This window comes from Meriones unguiculatus, chromosome 6, assembly GCF_030254825.1.
Source record: "Meriones unguiculatus strain TT.TT164.6M chromosome 6, Bangor_MerUng_6.1, whole genome shotgun sequence".
Classification (NCBI taxonomy): domain Eukaryota; kingdom Metazoa; phylum Chordata; class Mammalia; order Rodentia; family Muridae; genus Meriones; species Meriones unguiculatus.
Genome location: NC_083354.1, coordinates 72,703,971 through 72,719,805, shown reverse-complemented (window position 1 = coordinate 72,719,805; position 15,835 = coordinate 72,703,971). Strand labels below are relative to the sequence as shown.

General features: G+C 44.7%; 1 protein-coding gene across 2 annotated transcripts; it reads left to right on the top strand.

Moving 5' to 3' along the window:
• The first annotated feature begins 1,701 nt into the window (after positions 1 to 1,701).
• Cartpt (CART prepropeptide) lies at positions 1,702 to 3,918 on the top strand. 2 transcript variants are annotated; one of them, XM_021626345.2, is made up of 3 exons: positions 1,702 to 2,113; positions 2,503 to 2,625; positions 3,430 to 3,918. In XM_021626345.2, the coding sequence occupies exons 1-3, from the start codon at positions 1,958 to 1,960 to the stop codon at positions 3,535 to 3,537; spliced, it is 387 nt and encodes a 128-aa protein (XP_021482020.1). In that variant the 5' UTR covers positions 1,702 to 1,957; the 3' UTR covers positions 3,538 to 3,918. The 2 variants fall into 2 exon arrangements, with proteins under 2 accessions (XP_021482020.1, XP_021482021.1); XM_021626346.2 differs by having other exon boundaries at positions 1,722 to 2,113; positions 2,542 to 2,625.
• Positions 3,919 to 15,835: the final 11,917 nt, after the last annotated feature.

Here is a 15,835-nt window from a genome sequence, read left to right as displayed (position 1 = left end):
AGTTTGGGGTAGGTATGAGATATGGTTTCAGGTTGGACTTAACCCTAGAGGAAAATATCAGGTGCATGCTATTCAGAAGAGATCTTAATTCTTGAATTTCACTCAAATACATATTTGATCGATAATTAAAAACTTGATCACTGAAAGAACACAGATACATATTCTGTGTTAACTATTTCAGTTGATCCACATCGTGTTGATTGATAAGGTTGTAGGAGAATAAACTGAAAGATGCCTTAGACTGAGTAACCGTGGAAATTTACAAATTGAGATTTATGTCGCAAGAAACAGTGAGCTACTTAAAGAGGTAGGGAGACATTTTCAGGCTAGGTAAATACAAAGGCACCAAATAGGAAAAAGACTGGCTTGTAGAGGATCAAGAAGGCCAACAAAGGTGGAGCCTCAGGATTTGTGGCAAGGGGGTTGAGATGCAGATAATGCGATAGCTTGTAAAGCAGGGAGGGGGTGAAGATTCCTACTGAGACACTGTTAGTGTATTTTAGGATACAGCACTATGGCTGATGGTGAAGTATGGGTTAGAGGAAGGCAAGAGAAGGCATGGGGGTTAAGAAACAGACAGTGAGCATGCTGGGGCAGTTGACCAGGACTGTGGTGTGCTGAGGGGGAGGAGAGAAATGGATTCACTCAGGAGCAGGGGAGGGGAGGAGGGTGTAATGAAAGAAGCAGGTGGGATGGCTTCTAGGTCCAAGAGGGAAAGCGTCACATCCACAGGAGCCGTTATTTCAGGGTGTGCGGCCCTTCCTGGCTTAATGCTGGCTTCTGATCTCTTGAGATCTTTCCACAATCAGGGAGCTGCACTTCCACCCCCCACCCCATCTTTATTTTCTGGAATTCGTGGATACCAGGCACAGTGGGAAGGACAAGTTCTGTGGATGGTTAGGTTTGCCCTGCGTTAAAGTTGAGACAAGGCACACACAGTCCTTGGAAGGCCTCACAGTTTTAAGGGAAGGAATTTTGCACACAGAGCTGTCATTCCATCCGGTGACTATGAGATACATTCTTTCAACTTCAGTTTACAAAACAGAGGTAGAGATTCAGAGAGTTTCTTTAAAAATATGTTGTTATGATTATTTTAGTTTTAATTATTCCTGTATGTGTCGGTATGTGCAAATGAGTGTAGGTACTTGCTGTGCTGGGAACTGAACTCAGGCCTTGCTAAGGGCAGTATTTGCTCTTAATCACTGAGCCATTTGTCAGCCCCTCTGAGAGGTTAACTTTGTTCCAAGACACAGAGTTTGGAAGTGGTTGGACCAGGGCTGGAACCAGGTGCTGTTCTCTGGCTCCCACTTGGTTACTGCGCATTCCTTTCCAGGTTATTGATCTCACACACCTTCTACCGGGCCCTTCGTGCGGAGGACACAATCGCCCTTTTTCTAGTATGCTGATGGCCTTTCTCACCCCCGAACTTGCCTAGGACTGAGCTCAGCAAGTGAGCCTGCTGGCGTCAACACATCCTTCTTGCTACCACACCCCGGGCTTGGGGATGAGAGAGGCAATGTTTCAGCCTGTTAGCAGGGCTCTGGTGCATCGCCCATCGCTAAGCTAGGAGAAGCAACTCCTCACTGCCTGTTCATTGCCCCGAAGGCATCTTCCATTTCATGGGCCCTCCCGCTTCGTTTCCCTCACCTTTTGCCCCCCAGTTTCAGCACTGGCTCCTCCGGGAGCGTCCCTGGCCGCGGGGCTGACAGCGCTGGGGGCACGGGGTCTTGTTCTCCGCGCTCTAGCCCATCTGCGCGCAGAGCCTCGTTCCCGGGCTCCCGGAGCCCGGCGGGCATTGACGTCAAACGGCAGCAGAGCGCAGCCTACAGACGGCTGACCCGGGCCCTCCTCCACACCCCCGTCCCTTCCTCGCCCCCTCCCTCCTCCCGGCACCCGCTTCAGCAGGCTATAAGAAGCGGGAGAGTGCGGCGCCCAAGCAGCGACGAGGTCCAGCACCATGGAGAACTCCCGCCTGCGGCTGCTGCCCCTCCTGGGAGCCGCCCTGCTCCTGCTACCTTTGCTGGGCGCCAGTGCCCAGGAGGATACCGAGCTGCAGCCCCGAGCCCTGGACATCTACTCTGCCGTGGAGGATGCGTCCCACGAGAAGGAGCTGGTCAGTATTCCTCTCGTTTCGGGTTCCCTCTGGGCTGGCAACGGGTCCTTGCTTTGCATGCGTTCCTCCTCCACCCAGTCCCATCCCAGAGCCCCTGAAGCTGGGTTAAAAAAAAAAATAGCCTGGATACTGGATACCCTCTACCAGACAAAGATAACTGAGTTTGAGTTCAAGGTCTGCTGGCTGTCTGTCGAGCGAATCCTCAGTTGTGGCTATTCCGGGCTCTGTGCGCCTTGGAGGCTCTGGACCGGGAGGGTCAGGACCAGGGACTGCCCCCGTCTGGCTTCCTCTCCACCAGTCTCCCCTTGTCCCCCGAGTCCTGCCTCCCGTGCTGTGTCCCGGGCTCCTTGTAACTGGGCTGAAAGTGAGCACCTGCGCTGGGCTCGCAGCCAAGGCGGCAACTTCGGGCTCCCGGCGCTGTGTTGCAGATCGAAGCGCTGCAGGAAGTCCTCAAGAAGCTCAAGAGTAAGCGCATTCCGATCTACGAGAAGAAGTATGGCCAAGTCCCCATGGTAAGGCCCCGGCTCGCCCTTCCCTTACTTTTCCAGGAGAAAAGACTGGTCTTCACTCCAGCAGGTGGCCGAGTAGCTAGGTGATGCATTCTGCAGCGTCTCCTGTCTTCTGCCCTTACCCCTGCACCCTGCCTGGTCCCTAAGAGCGAGGGAATCCAGGCTGTTAGAACCAGAAAACAGTCCCAAGACGCGATGAGGAGTATTTTCTGAAACGTCTCAGTTGGACGAGCCTTGAATCTATTCACTTCCCCCTAATTCGAGATTTCTCTCTCTCTCTCTCTCTCTCTCTCTCTCTCTCTCTCTCTCTCTCCCCGTTGTTGTTTGGTTTCTTAAATTCCATGATAAAAAGTTTTCAGGACAGGTCACCTTCGTTGGACAGCTTTAGGTAAAATCTCTCTCTCTCTCTCTCTCACACACACACAGAGAGAAAGAGAGAGAGAGAGAGAGAGAGAGAGAGCTTCTGTTTCCTTTTTTTGGTATGAGGAAGTGGGAAAGTAGAAAACAAAGGTAGGGTTATGAGAAATATGTTGTGTATTTCTTAGATGCAAGGGTTTGGGTGATTTTTCCCTCTTTAGATACACAAGAAAAGGAAGCTGAAAATGTGGTCCCTCCCAAAGGCAGAAGAACGCAGGAGGGGTTCAATCATTTAAAAGTCTTCCTTTAAATATCCTCTTGCTGAAATGATGAGCCCTAGGCTCCCTGAGCTTCGGGCCTGACTGCTTAGACCAGAGGCGATGCTAGCAGCCTGGTCGCTTTGGGGAGCTCCCGTGGGACCCTAGTAACCACCGGCTGTGTTGTTGACAGTGTGATGCCGGAGAGCAGTGTGCAGTGCGGAAAGGGGCCAGGATCGGGAAGCTCTGCGACTGTCCCCGAGGAACTTCCTGCAACTCCTTCCTCCTGAAGTGCTTATGAAGGGGTGTCAGCCTCCACCCTACCGCATCCCCTCTTCCCCCAAAGGAGCACTCCCTTATCCCTGGAGTCTGGCTTTAGCAACAATAAAGTTTGCACTCCCCTCTGAGGGCGAATGGGCTCTTTCCTTGCTGTTTCAAAATAAACCATTTGCCATTTTTGTGTGAAGGATAATGCCTTGCATGGTGTTGGTATGTGTGCAAAGTATTCTTTTCTCGTTTTATTCATCTGACACATTCTTGTGAACCTTTCTGGGAAGAAGAGGAACTTTTCTTTAACACTGTGTTTTTTGTTGTTGTTGTTGTTGTTTTTTAATGTGTCATGTCAGAATGAAAGTTAGATCTAGTTAATTTTGGTAGATGACATCACAACCTGGAAAACAAATTACCCTAAGCGACACAAATTGAAGCATGTACAAGTTACACAAAATAAAGCATTTTTAACAACCGCTCACTGTGCATGGCCCTTCTATAGAAGTGATTTAAGCAGGAATAATGGGATTAATCAGGCTGTTGTTTTCAAAGAGATATATTTTAAAAATAGCTGCCTACTGGGAGAGCTGCACCTCAGCTCCAAGGAGTTTTGATCATTAATTAGGAGTGTGCCACACCAGCTTCTGTATACTCTAACTAGAGTGGGGTGATGGTCGTGGTGGTTGTGGTGGTCGTGGTGTGTGTGAGAGAAAGGGAGGGGGGTAGAGATTTGAGATGACATGCTTTTACTTCTTCAAACCGATAGCTAGACTGCTTACTTTCAGCCGTGTGCCTTGTCAGAGATACCTGTGTTTGTTGCTGCACTGTTCAGGATAGCCAGGAAGTGAAATCAAACTAGATGTACATCAACAAAAGAAATAAACAAAAATGTTGTGCTGCAGACGCTCCATGGACTTTTGTGCAGCCATAAAGATAAGCGAATTGATTTTCAGGAAAATCAATTTTCAGGAAAAAGGATGGAACTGGAAATCATTATGTTAAGCGAAAGAAGCCAGACTCAGAAAGACAGATGCCCCACGTATAGGGAACCTATATTTGAAAGTGCGTGTGTGTAAACCAATTAGCCCTCTCTCTATATACAAGAAACCTCTCTTAAAGCAAGCCAATGGTTTATTCTAAGACAAACCCAACTGAGTAACTTCTGGGAACATATGTTCGAGTCACCTTTGATGACACTCTCTGAAATGAGAGATGCTATATAAACTTTTATAACCACAGGCAGGCAAGCGAGGAACTCTACTGTATAGATTTTAGCTGCTACCGAGCAGCCTCAGCTTTAGGGTTGGTCAAGGCGAGAGACCTACCAAGCTGAAGACTAGAATGTTAAGCTGGAGGTAAATGTCATGTGTAAAAGTTTCTGTCAAATGACAGTAGTGTTACTTGTTTGTGGACTCCACACTGATTAGTGGCTTCTCCATAGTGCAGAGGGCATTTAATGAAGAGTTTTCAACCAGAAAAGAGGCTATTTTTCTTTTTTCCTCTAGATATATTTTTATTTTAATTTTTACTAATTACACTTTATTCACTTTGTATCCCCTCTGAAGCTCCCTCCCTCTTCCCCTCCCAATCCCACCCTCCCTTCCCCTTCTCCATACATGCCCCTCCCCAAGTCCACTGATAGGGGAGGTTTTAAACATAGCCCACAACAGTTTTGACCATGTGCATAATATTTAGTCTTTCACAATCATGATGATTTCTCTACTCAGCAATGATCTGGCAGCCTGGGTGTCTTTAGAGGTGTGGCTACTGAAAAGAAATTCAGCATTGCAGGCCAAAAAACAATTCTTTCAAACCTTAGCCACATTAAAAACTAGATGAAAACAATCTGAACTCTTGTTTGGGCAATTCTTTTCTTTTTGAGACAAGAGTGTCATGTAACTCAGTCTTCTTGCAAGCTAGTTATGTAGCTGAGACAAGTTCAAGGATGACCTGAACTTCTGAATCTCCTATCTCTGTCTGTCCTGGAGTTACAGGCATGTGCTACCACAGTGCACTTATATGGTGCTGGGATCAACCCAGGGCTCTGCATTCTAGGAGAGCTCAAACACTCTACCAGCTGACCTACATCCCAGCCCTGGAACTCCTTCCTCAGAAAATGTGCACCCTTGTAGGTTGCTCTTCCTAAGAAAAAGAGTTACTGCATCGGATGTCGAAGAGACCAATTCACTTTCACAGGCAGTGCACCTGTGGAGAAACTTCTTATCCAAGAAAAAGAAAAGCTGTTTAGATATTAGCTTTTAGGAGAACCAAGAGAAAATTAGTGGGGGTGATTTCAACTCAAGAAATAAAAAAAAAGCTAAATGCTACATGTCTTTGTGCTCCCCTGAGACTAAAGAACACACACACAGAAACAGAGAGACTTCGGTAGCCCAGGCTGACCCTTAACTTCCTAAGTAGCTTGAAGCAGCCCTTGAATTCTGGATGCTCCTGCCTCCCCCTCCTGAATGCGGAGATCAGCAGCAAGCATCACCACTGCCCATGCGAGTGGCTTTTAGGAAGCAAGGTTATGAGAGGGGCAGTTGCTAAGAGCTTCATAATCCAAACTCAAGAGGCACATGCAGAATGGCAGGATCAAAAGGAAAGCTTTGCAGACTCCCAGGGAGATGGACAGTGCAGGTGGAAGCATTCTCCTGTACCATGGCCATCTGCCACGTTCTCACTGTTTTCATTAGCATGCCTAATCTGATTAATCTTGCAAGTAGATAGTTACCAGTGTTCAGAACACAAAACAGAAGCCAAGGGAGATTACAGAATTTGATTGTACAATTCTAAATTGTGACTTTTTTTTTTTTTTTAGCTTTGATCTATTTGATTGCTCTTTATATTTTCCTTTCATGTCACTCTGGGTATCAACAGTGAACAGTTACTGTTTTCCCCAAAAGAACTTTGCTTAACAACTATTAGCTTAGTTAGAGGTCAATGTGTATTTCGGAGGACACATTTGCATTCAGTTCCCCCCCGTGGCCGCCCATTTGTGATTATAATTCGGTGTGTTTTAATCCTGAAGCACCACAAATGATTGTTCAATAGTGTCACAACCTGCTACTTTTCCAGATGATTTCAGTTAAGACCCTAACTTCCTCGACCCATTCATGTCAATCCTAAATCTGGAGAGGACATAGCTTTAGTCGCTGATTAGTGCTCAGGCACAACCACAGTAGACCTGTCCAGAACCTTTAACCCAAAACAAGAGATCCTGGAAGAATGTCACCCTTAAAAAAAGAATACAGCGTTCTTTAAACACTTTAACTGCTCCCCGCCCCTTCCCACCCCACTTCTAGCTCATGGCACAGCCTTCCTTCTTGTTTAGTAAGAATATGATGGCTAATCATGGTTGTCAGCTTTGGCACACAGGGAGTGTGGATTGGGGCATCTTCTACTAGATTGGCCTGGGGGCATTTCCTTTATTGCTGCCTGATGTGGGAGGACTCAGCCTTCTGTCACAGTCCACCACTGAAGGAAGTGTAAGCTGAAATAAAACGCTTTTCTTCCTGAGTTGCTTTGTTCAGGCAGCAGCGGGAAGCAGCTGTGACAAAGAGCAAAGAGTCTTGAAGACGTTATGAGCAGTTAGTGATGGGGATTTTGTAGGCTGGGCGTGAAAAGGCTTTTTTCCAAACATTTCATCTGGAGGCCTTGCTTTTGAGTTCACGGCATGAATGACATTCTACACTGATGATTAAAAAAAAACATTTAATTTAAAATTATTAGTTAAAAGTAACTTTATCTTTCTAGCTCCTCTTCAAATAGAATATTTCATTGTGTTTAATTATTGAAGGTCTCTGTGATACAGGAAAAGAAGACTGCAGATTAAGAAAGTTTTAATGAGAAAGGCCCAGGGACTGCGTGGGATTGGCTGGCAGGTATCGCTGTTGATGAGAAGCTGTGGAAGAGAGGGCAGCATTGTAAGGCTGGGGGGGGAGGTGCACCCAGCGCCTTGAAGCAGCCGAGGGGGAAGAGTCGCTGGAGAGCTTTTCCTTTTTGTGATTTCTCAGTAATTACAGTTATTGCCTATCTTACACCGTGGAGGGCTGTGTGGGTCACACCCTGAACCCATGGACCTCTGCCCTTTCCTATCGTGATAGGACGCATTGGAATCTGTAGTCAGGAAAGGAGTTTAGGATTCTGTAGTTTGTTTACTTAGAGACAGTATGAATACATAGCCCAGGCTGGCCTTGAACTCAAGATCCTTCTGCACCAGCATCCTGAATGCCAAGATTGCAAGCATGTACACAATGTCCAGCTAAAAATGTGTAGTTTAAATAAGGCCTTGGGATGGTTTGGCTAAGCTCCCTAGAGCCTCTGGAACACTGAGGAATTTGTATATAGTTCATTTCCTCACTCCTTCCTCTTCTCTATTTTGCATGTATGAGGTGTTGAGAACATAATGGAGAACATGACAGACAGTTCCTGTCCTCCCAGAGTTTATAACCCAGTGGTGAGAATAGACAGAACAATGATGATGAAAAACCCTGAAAGCTGTCATGGCAACTTTTACAAAGGATACAGCGGGAGCAAACGGGGGTTGTCTGCTCTCAGAGTAGAAAGAGGAGTAGATGTGGTTAAAACAAGTGGCTGGGAGAAGGAGAAGAAAGGCAGAGTCCTTCAGCCAGCGGGATGGATGCTCAGAATTCCAAAGGCAGCAGAGGTTTGACATGCACAAGCAGCTGGAAGGCGACAGGTGCAGTGGACTGAATGAAAGCATTCCCCGTAGATTCCTGTCTTTGAACACTTTGGTGCGTGGTTCACGGTGCTGTGTGGAGAGGTTAAGGAGGTGTGGCCCCATTGGATGAAATGTGTTGCTAGAGGCAGGCTCTGGGAGTTTGAAGACTGGCGACCTTTCCAGTTTGCTCTCTCTGCTTCCTGCTTGCAGTTGAGAAAATTTGAGTTCTCGCCTTCCTGTCTGTGCTACCATGCCCGCTGCCTGTTGAAATGCCCTACCCATCATTACCGGCTCATTAACCCACTGGAACCAGAGGCCGAAATAAACTCTTTCTTCTATACGTTGCTTTGGTCATAATTTTTTTTTGTCTTTGTCTTTGTTTTTGTTTTTATCTCAACAAAGAAAAATGAGCAATATAACTATGGACTCAGAAAGTGAAAGGTTCACACTCTTTTGTCTTGGTCATTTGGCCCCCTTCCTCAGGTGTTTGCTGTGGCCTTGATTAGATGTCAGCTGGAATGGAACAAGCCAGGAACATCTCAAAGAAAAGCAGGGCTCAAAGTGAAGCAGGGTGACTGTCCTTGGCTCAGCTTTCAGCTTTTGTTTTTTTGTCAAACTGATGTTTGAATATAATTCTCTCTTAGCTGATATCATTGTTATCTCTGATTGTCAGCTTGACAGGATCTGGGCTGCCCAAGCAGATGAGCCTCTGGGTACACCTATGAAGGATTATCTTGACTAGGGCAGTGCTGGGCATGCCCTGGGGATCATCTCTTAACGTAGATTAACTGAACCAAGAAGACCCACCTTGGATCTTATTTTTGTTGTTTATTAACAAATCGCCAGGTTGGACCTTTACCTCCTGACCAGTTTTCTATTAATTTTTTGCTTTTTTTTGTGTGGCTTCTTTTTTGTTAGTTTGTTTTACTTTTGTTTATTTAGACAAAGTCTCCTAGTGTGGCTCACAGCCAACTGTAACTCTAGTTCCAAGGGTTCTACTGCCTTCTTCTGGCCTCTGTGGGTGTGCATGAACACACACACACACTTATGTATGTAAATATATATAGATATTTATATAATCAATATTTAAAAATACTTCTGTCAATATTCCAGTTATTTTTCTTTTCCTTTGTTCCTTTGTGTTTTTACAATTAAAAATTACCATAGCAAATAACTAGAATTACAGACTTAACAAATATATACAAGATTATATTTACTGGTGAGAAGTGTTCCCTGAAAACAAAACAAAACGAAAAAGGATCCTAAGCAGGAAAACAAAATGCAGAAAGGAAAGAATTCCATATATTGTTGTGCAATTAATTTTTTTTTGTGAAGTTGTTACAAGCTAGAGTTATTTGGGAAAAGGACCCTTTGTTGAGAAAATCTCTCTCAGAATGGCCTACAGACAAGTCTGTGGAGCATTTTCTTGATTAATGATTTATGTGGGCAGGCCCAGTCTACTGTGGGAGGAGCCATCCCTGCACAGGAGGTCTTGGGCTGTATAAGAAAAAATAAATAAATAAGCAAGACACAGAGAGCAAACCAGTACACAGCACTTCTCCATGGCCTCTGCTTCTGTTCCTGCCTTCAGGTTCCTGACTTGAGTTCCCACTCTGAGTTCCCTCAAGGATGGAAATGTAAGTAAAGCAAGCTCTTTCCTCCCCATGTTGCTTTGGCTTTAGTGTTTACCACAGCAATAGAACACAGAAGACACAAGTACTCACAAGTCATCTAAAACAGAAAAAGGCTAAGTGGCTAAACAAAGTGAGAAACAGAGGCTGAGCTACATAGAACCCAAGACACACACATATACATTAAAATCACTCCAATCCTCAGAAACCCAGAAAAACTCATTAGACAGCCAAATTTCCTTTTACTTGTGGTCAAGTCTGTTGTGGAATACTCCAATGTATATTTTCTTTAAATGTATTCATTTTTTATTTCAATGTGTTGTTTCACTGTTGAATGGAATCCTTTTCTTCAGATCTTTTCTGATGGTCAATAAAACTTTAAAAATATTTGTTTTTATTTCTTTGTATTTTTGTGTGTGTGTTCCACGGATGGTACCTGTGGAGGCCAGAAGAGGAGGTGGTGGATTTCCTGGAGCTGGATTGACAGGCGGCTGTGAGCCACCCAATGAGAGTACGGGTAAAGGAACTTGGGTTCTCTGCAAGAGCAGCAAGCTCTTTTAACCACTGAGCCGTCTCTCCAGCCCCATCATCCAGTCTGGTCTAACGAGAGTAGAGCACAGTGAGACTAAAACTGTACTTGGTGAAGATGTAGCAGAAGACACATGTTTTATTTGAAGGGTGGGAATGCTTAGTATTTTGTGGGTGGCACACTGCCCTTGTTTGTGCCAGTTCTTAAGCAAAATTACCAAGTTGTTTTATTTTATTTTATTATTTTATTTTTTTGTGGCTTCAGAGTGACTCTGAGGTGAATTCAATCCATGTCATTGCTCAGTAGTAGAATAGCATGGCTCAGCTACCAGCTACAAATGAAGCCCCTCTGGGAACATTAGAACAGTGCCTCCTCCGGTAGACCAGCTCTCTCCCTCCCCATTTCCAGGGTTAATTACTTCAGTTATTCTGTCACGTTACTGTTACATATGAATTTTAGCATCAGCAAAAATTTGTTAAAAGGTTTTATATATATGTGTGTGTGTGTGTGTGTGTGTGTGTGTTAGTAAGGGTTCTCAAGAAGAACAGAGCCAATGGGATGTGAATGAATATTTATTAAGTCAGTTTATGCTACAATAGTAACAGACAGTTGCCTCATACATGAGAGACTGGGAACCTGATGGTTGCTCCATCCGCAAGGCTGACAGCTCAGTAGGCTGTCCCACGGTGGCCGTCTCTCACTGGGAAAGCCAGAAACCCTGTGGTTTCTCAGTCCACAGGTTGGGTATCTCGGCAGCCCAGTCAGGTTCAGAAAGCCTGGGAGGTCCTTGAGGGATGTTGACCCTTAGTCCATTATAAAAATGTGGAAACACTGGGTTCTGATATGAACACAGGAATTAGAAGCAGAAGGGGCAATAGGGAGGGTAAATCAACTCAGGGGGAAAAAGGAAAGCCAGTTGAGCAAAAGGTGAGCCATCTTCCTTCCACTAACACTGTGATTGAGCTGCTCCTGGAAAGTGCCACTCACAAGTGGGATGGGCCTTCCCACATCAATCACGCCGGCCAGGACAGGTTTTCAGTTGAGCCTCCCTATTCAGGAAATTCTACCTGGTGGCAAGTTAACACCAAAACCAACCATAACAGATAGTGAATGTAACTACATTGTGTTTGTAGTTAATTTGGAGAGCTTACATTTTCATTCATGAACCTGGTATAGTCTCTACCTAGAGCTCCTTCATGTCCTTCACTAATTTTTTTTAATATCTTCTCCATAAAAGTCTTGGATTTATTACATTCTGAGGGTAGTATACTGTGTTTAAGCTAAATACCACCACACTGGGGACCAAGTTCTCAAAGTAATGAACCTGCAGCATGCCCCCAAAACTACATTTAAACTATCGCCCCTTTGCCATATATTCTTAGGCTTTACTATCTAGTTTCTTGAAAAGCAACTCACTTACTTTTGATACTTGGAGTTTAGGAAATATCTCTAAAGTAATAAGTTTGCTTTAAACACCACTTTCTGTGTCTGTTAGCAGAAATAACACCAGCCACTGTGCCACTAACTCCAGTATCAAAGTGAAGTAATGTGTTTTGTTTTTTTTCCTGAATGTGTTTGTGCTTACAACAACTGAAAGATTTAGTCTTATTTCTTGGAATGCTCCATATTACAAGGCAGTCTCCATGAAAGGTTGGCATGAAAGGAGGAGAAAGATACACATCTATGATTGCGTGGGCAAGCAAGCACCCCCAGTAGTTAGGACCCTGTAGCACAGCTACGAGCCCAATTGTAATGGAGGCTGGAAAAGTGTTACAGTGGTAAAAATATGTCTACTTCTCTCTCAGACAACATAAGAACTTAGCACACCCTATGTTAAACAATTGTTTCCTATCTTGAAAAAGGGATTTCTAATCTTACCTCCCCCACATTCTCCAAGTGTGTCTATAAAACAAATATCATTATGTGTTTTCATACTCTGCATCTTGATTTCATTGTCTTCTTCGTATTACATGTCTTGGTGTGTTTTAGAATTCAGAGCTGACAAGTCACTTTGAATAAGACCATTCTTGCCTCTGCCCCATCCATCTATCAGTCTATCAGACTGCCCATCAGTTGCAGAACTGCTTTCACCCAGCACCTTGGGCTTCCAGTCCATGAAGAGGTCTAAACATTGGTGGTTTGGAGATGAAAGAATAATTAAGTGGTTGCTTTTCCTGCTTCCTTTGATCTCAAACGATGACTTAGCTGCTCAGCTACATCCCCAGCCCCTTTCAAGTTATTTTCATTGAGGTTGGTACTTGGGAATTATGTTTCTGAGTCCTTGAATATTTCGGTTATGCCTAGTTTGCTCTTAATAGGAGCCTGTTCTTCAGATAAATGTATAGAAGCCTCTTTCTATACCTCTAAATACTGTTAGCCCATTGTTTTCTGACATTGAGATAAGATTAACCTTTCACTTTGATTTATTTATAACTACTTCATATCTATCGGTCTCAAAGTCCCTTTTCCTCTCTATGTCTGAACTTCGGCAGTGACACTAAGGGTGTCATGATGTAGATCTGTCTCTATAATCGTGCTTCAATCTTGCTGATCCTTTTCAATGGGAAGATTTATTTGGTTAGGTGCAAGAGATTTTTCTCATGCCCTTGACTGTTTCTCTGCTGCATGCTCAGTTCTTTTCTGGGATTTATCTGCATAGATTCCATAGATCTGGTATTAATTTTATCATAGGTATTCCAATATTGGTGTTTATGGGAACTGAATCTTTTCTTCTTTCTCATATTTATCTTTTTCTCCTGAATCTGGGGGAAAGCCTTGAGATTGCTCTCTTAGCCACATACTTGTTTAATTTGTCAGCCCGACAATTGTTTCCCATTCACTGCCTTATTTTTGTTATGGTGTGTTAGCAAATACTCCAAACCTAAGTAAGAATTTGGGCACACAGACCACTTGCTCACTCAGACCCAAGCTAGGGTATTGCGTTTTCCACAGCCTCCCTTTCCCTGCTCTATCATCTCTCCCTCTCTTCCCCCCTCCCTCCCTCTCTCCCTCCCTCCTTCCCTCCCTCCCTCCCTCCCTCCCTCCCTCCCTCCCTCCCTCCCTCCTGCCTGCAGAGTGCCTGCGTTACAGACATGCCCTAAGAACCCCAGCTCTACAGGCTTTAGAACACGGACTGTAAAGAATGAGAGCCCACAGGAAGACATCAGTACCAGCTTCATTTGCCTTGCATGTTTCCAGGCACAGGTCTGCCTGGAGATCCTGGCACATAATCCAAAAGGAAAAAGAAGTACCAAGAGCCTTGAGCTGGCATATGGGAATAACACTTACTCGGCTTTAAATTATGTGATTATCTTAAAAGCATTGCTTTTCAATTTCTTTCTCTTTGTTTTATTTTTTACTTTATAAGCCGAGAGAGGAGAAGGAATAAATAGAACAATGAAGAAAGAGAGATGGAGGATAGTATGTCTTGTGTTAGGGTAGGGCCAGAGGAGGAGGCATCTGGAAAGGGAATTTGAGAAAATAATATACTTAATAAGCATTTACTCAGTTATTTTCCATGTTGCAAGTGTACATTGGAAACTCTTCCTGCTTTCCAATGGATTGCTTTTTTAATTTTTTATTAATTTTAATTTTTTTATTAATTTATTCACTTTGTATCACCCCTGTAGCTCCCTCCCTCCTCACCTCCCAATCTCTCCCTTCCTCCCCCTTCTCCACACATGCCCCTCCCCAAGTCCACTGATAGGGGAGGTCTTCTTTTCTTTCCTTCTGATCCTAGTCTATTAGGTCTCATCAGGAGTGGCTTCATTGTCTTCCTCTGTGGCCTGATAAGGCTGCTCCCCCCTCAGGGGGAGGTGATCAAAGAGCAGGCCAATCAGTTCATGTCAGAGACAGTCCCTGTTCCCATTACTATGGAACCCACTTGGACACTGAACTGCCATGGGCTACATCTGAACAGGGGTTCTAGGTTATCTCCATGCATGGTCCTTGGTTGGAGTATCAGTCTCAGGAAAGACCCCTGTGCCCAGATTTTTTGGTTCTGTTTTCTCCTTGTGGAGCTCCTGTCCTCTCCAGGTCTTACTATTTCCCACTTCTTACATAAAATTCCCTGCACTCTCCAATGGATTGTTTTGATGCAGAGTCTCACTGTGTGGCTCTGGCTGGCCCTGGAACTTGTTCTGTAGACCAGGCTGGCCTCAAGCTCACAGAGATCCACCTGCCTCTCAGAGCTGGAGTTAAACATTTGCCCACTCATACCATCCTCCAACAGATAAGTAACAACGGATGGGATTTTGTTTTTAAAAACCGCTAATAAATATTTATCTTATGTCAACGCCCAGCATGATAAACACCCATCTGTCCATCCGTTATTACATATTTTATAAGTCTTTGGTACTGACTCTGGGTCAGTACCGAGGAAGACTCCATGAACACAGTTGAGAAGAGATAAGATTTCATCTGCTAAAAAGTGGTCTTATGCAACAAGATGTTTCTGCTTAGTGGAAAGTGAAGATGGGCCCTGTGGGCAGAGACAGATCCTCTGATGCACTGGGCTCCTTTTCCTTGGGATTTGTCTCTGCCATTAAACACAGCACTGCTCACCCTCACCTTTCCACACTCCCAGCCACTTCTTTTGTCTGCCTATCTCAGCCCTAACATTTGTTTCCAAGCCTTAGGGTCTGAAAACAAGTAGGGGATGCACGTTCCAGGACAGACGCTTCAGCACTGGTGTCTTAATGTGCTCCTCCTCTACCCTCAGACTCCAGTCTCGACACTGAGGCCACCCCCTGGTTCCAATGTTCAGATCCCTGCAGCCGGCCTTGCCTCCCATGTGGTCCTAAGTAGGGAGAATCTGAAAGTTCCCTCTAGCTGCAAGAGGGACCTGTTCCGAAGTCTGCTCCATGAGAGCTTTTGCATGCAAACCTAAGTAAGAATTTGGGTTAAAACAAATGGCTGAACCTGTGTGCACAGACTGCAGAAACATGCACATACACACACATGTGCACGCACACATATATGTACATGCATGGGCATACAGATACAAGCACACATACAGCTCTGGTCTTCTGTCCGCTCTTCCTGTTTCCCCGGAACACTCTCACTCTGTCATCAAGGACAAGTCTACGCATGGTTGTCTGCTCTCTGGAGAACTGAAACCATTAATAACTTGCCCAATTCTAGCTATGCCTTTTATTATTATCGTGATGCTAATGATGTCCCTCAGGAAAATGAGAGCCAATGCAGGTTCTGTGGAGACAGACCACATTTCATAAATAAATCAGATGTGGTTTATTTTGCTTTGGATTCCTTTGAACTTTTCCTTTATAGAGTCAGAAGAGGCAGAAGTGGGCGTAATAGGATTAAAGGAAGCAGGAAGGGAGTTTTGCTAGAATATCAGCATCCAATATGCCACCAGTGTGACTATCATTTAGCCTGTCCAGGCTACTTACTCCTGCTGTCTCCTCCTCCTCTTCCTCCTTCTTCCTCTTCCTCTTTTTTCTCCTCCTTTTCCTTTTTCACCTTCTCC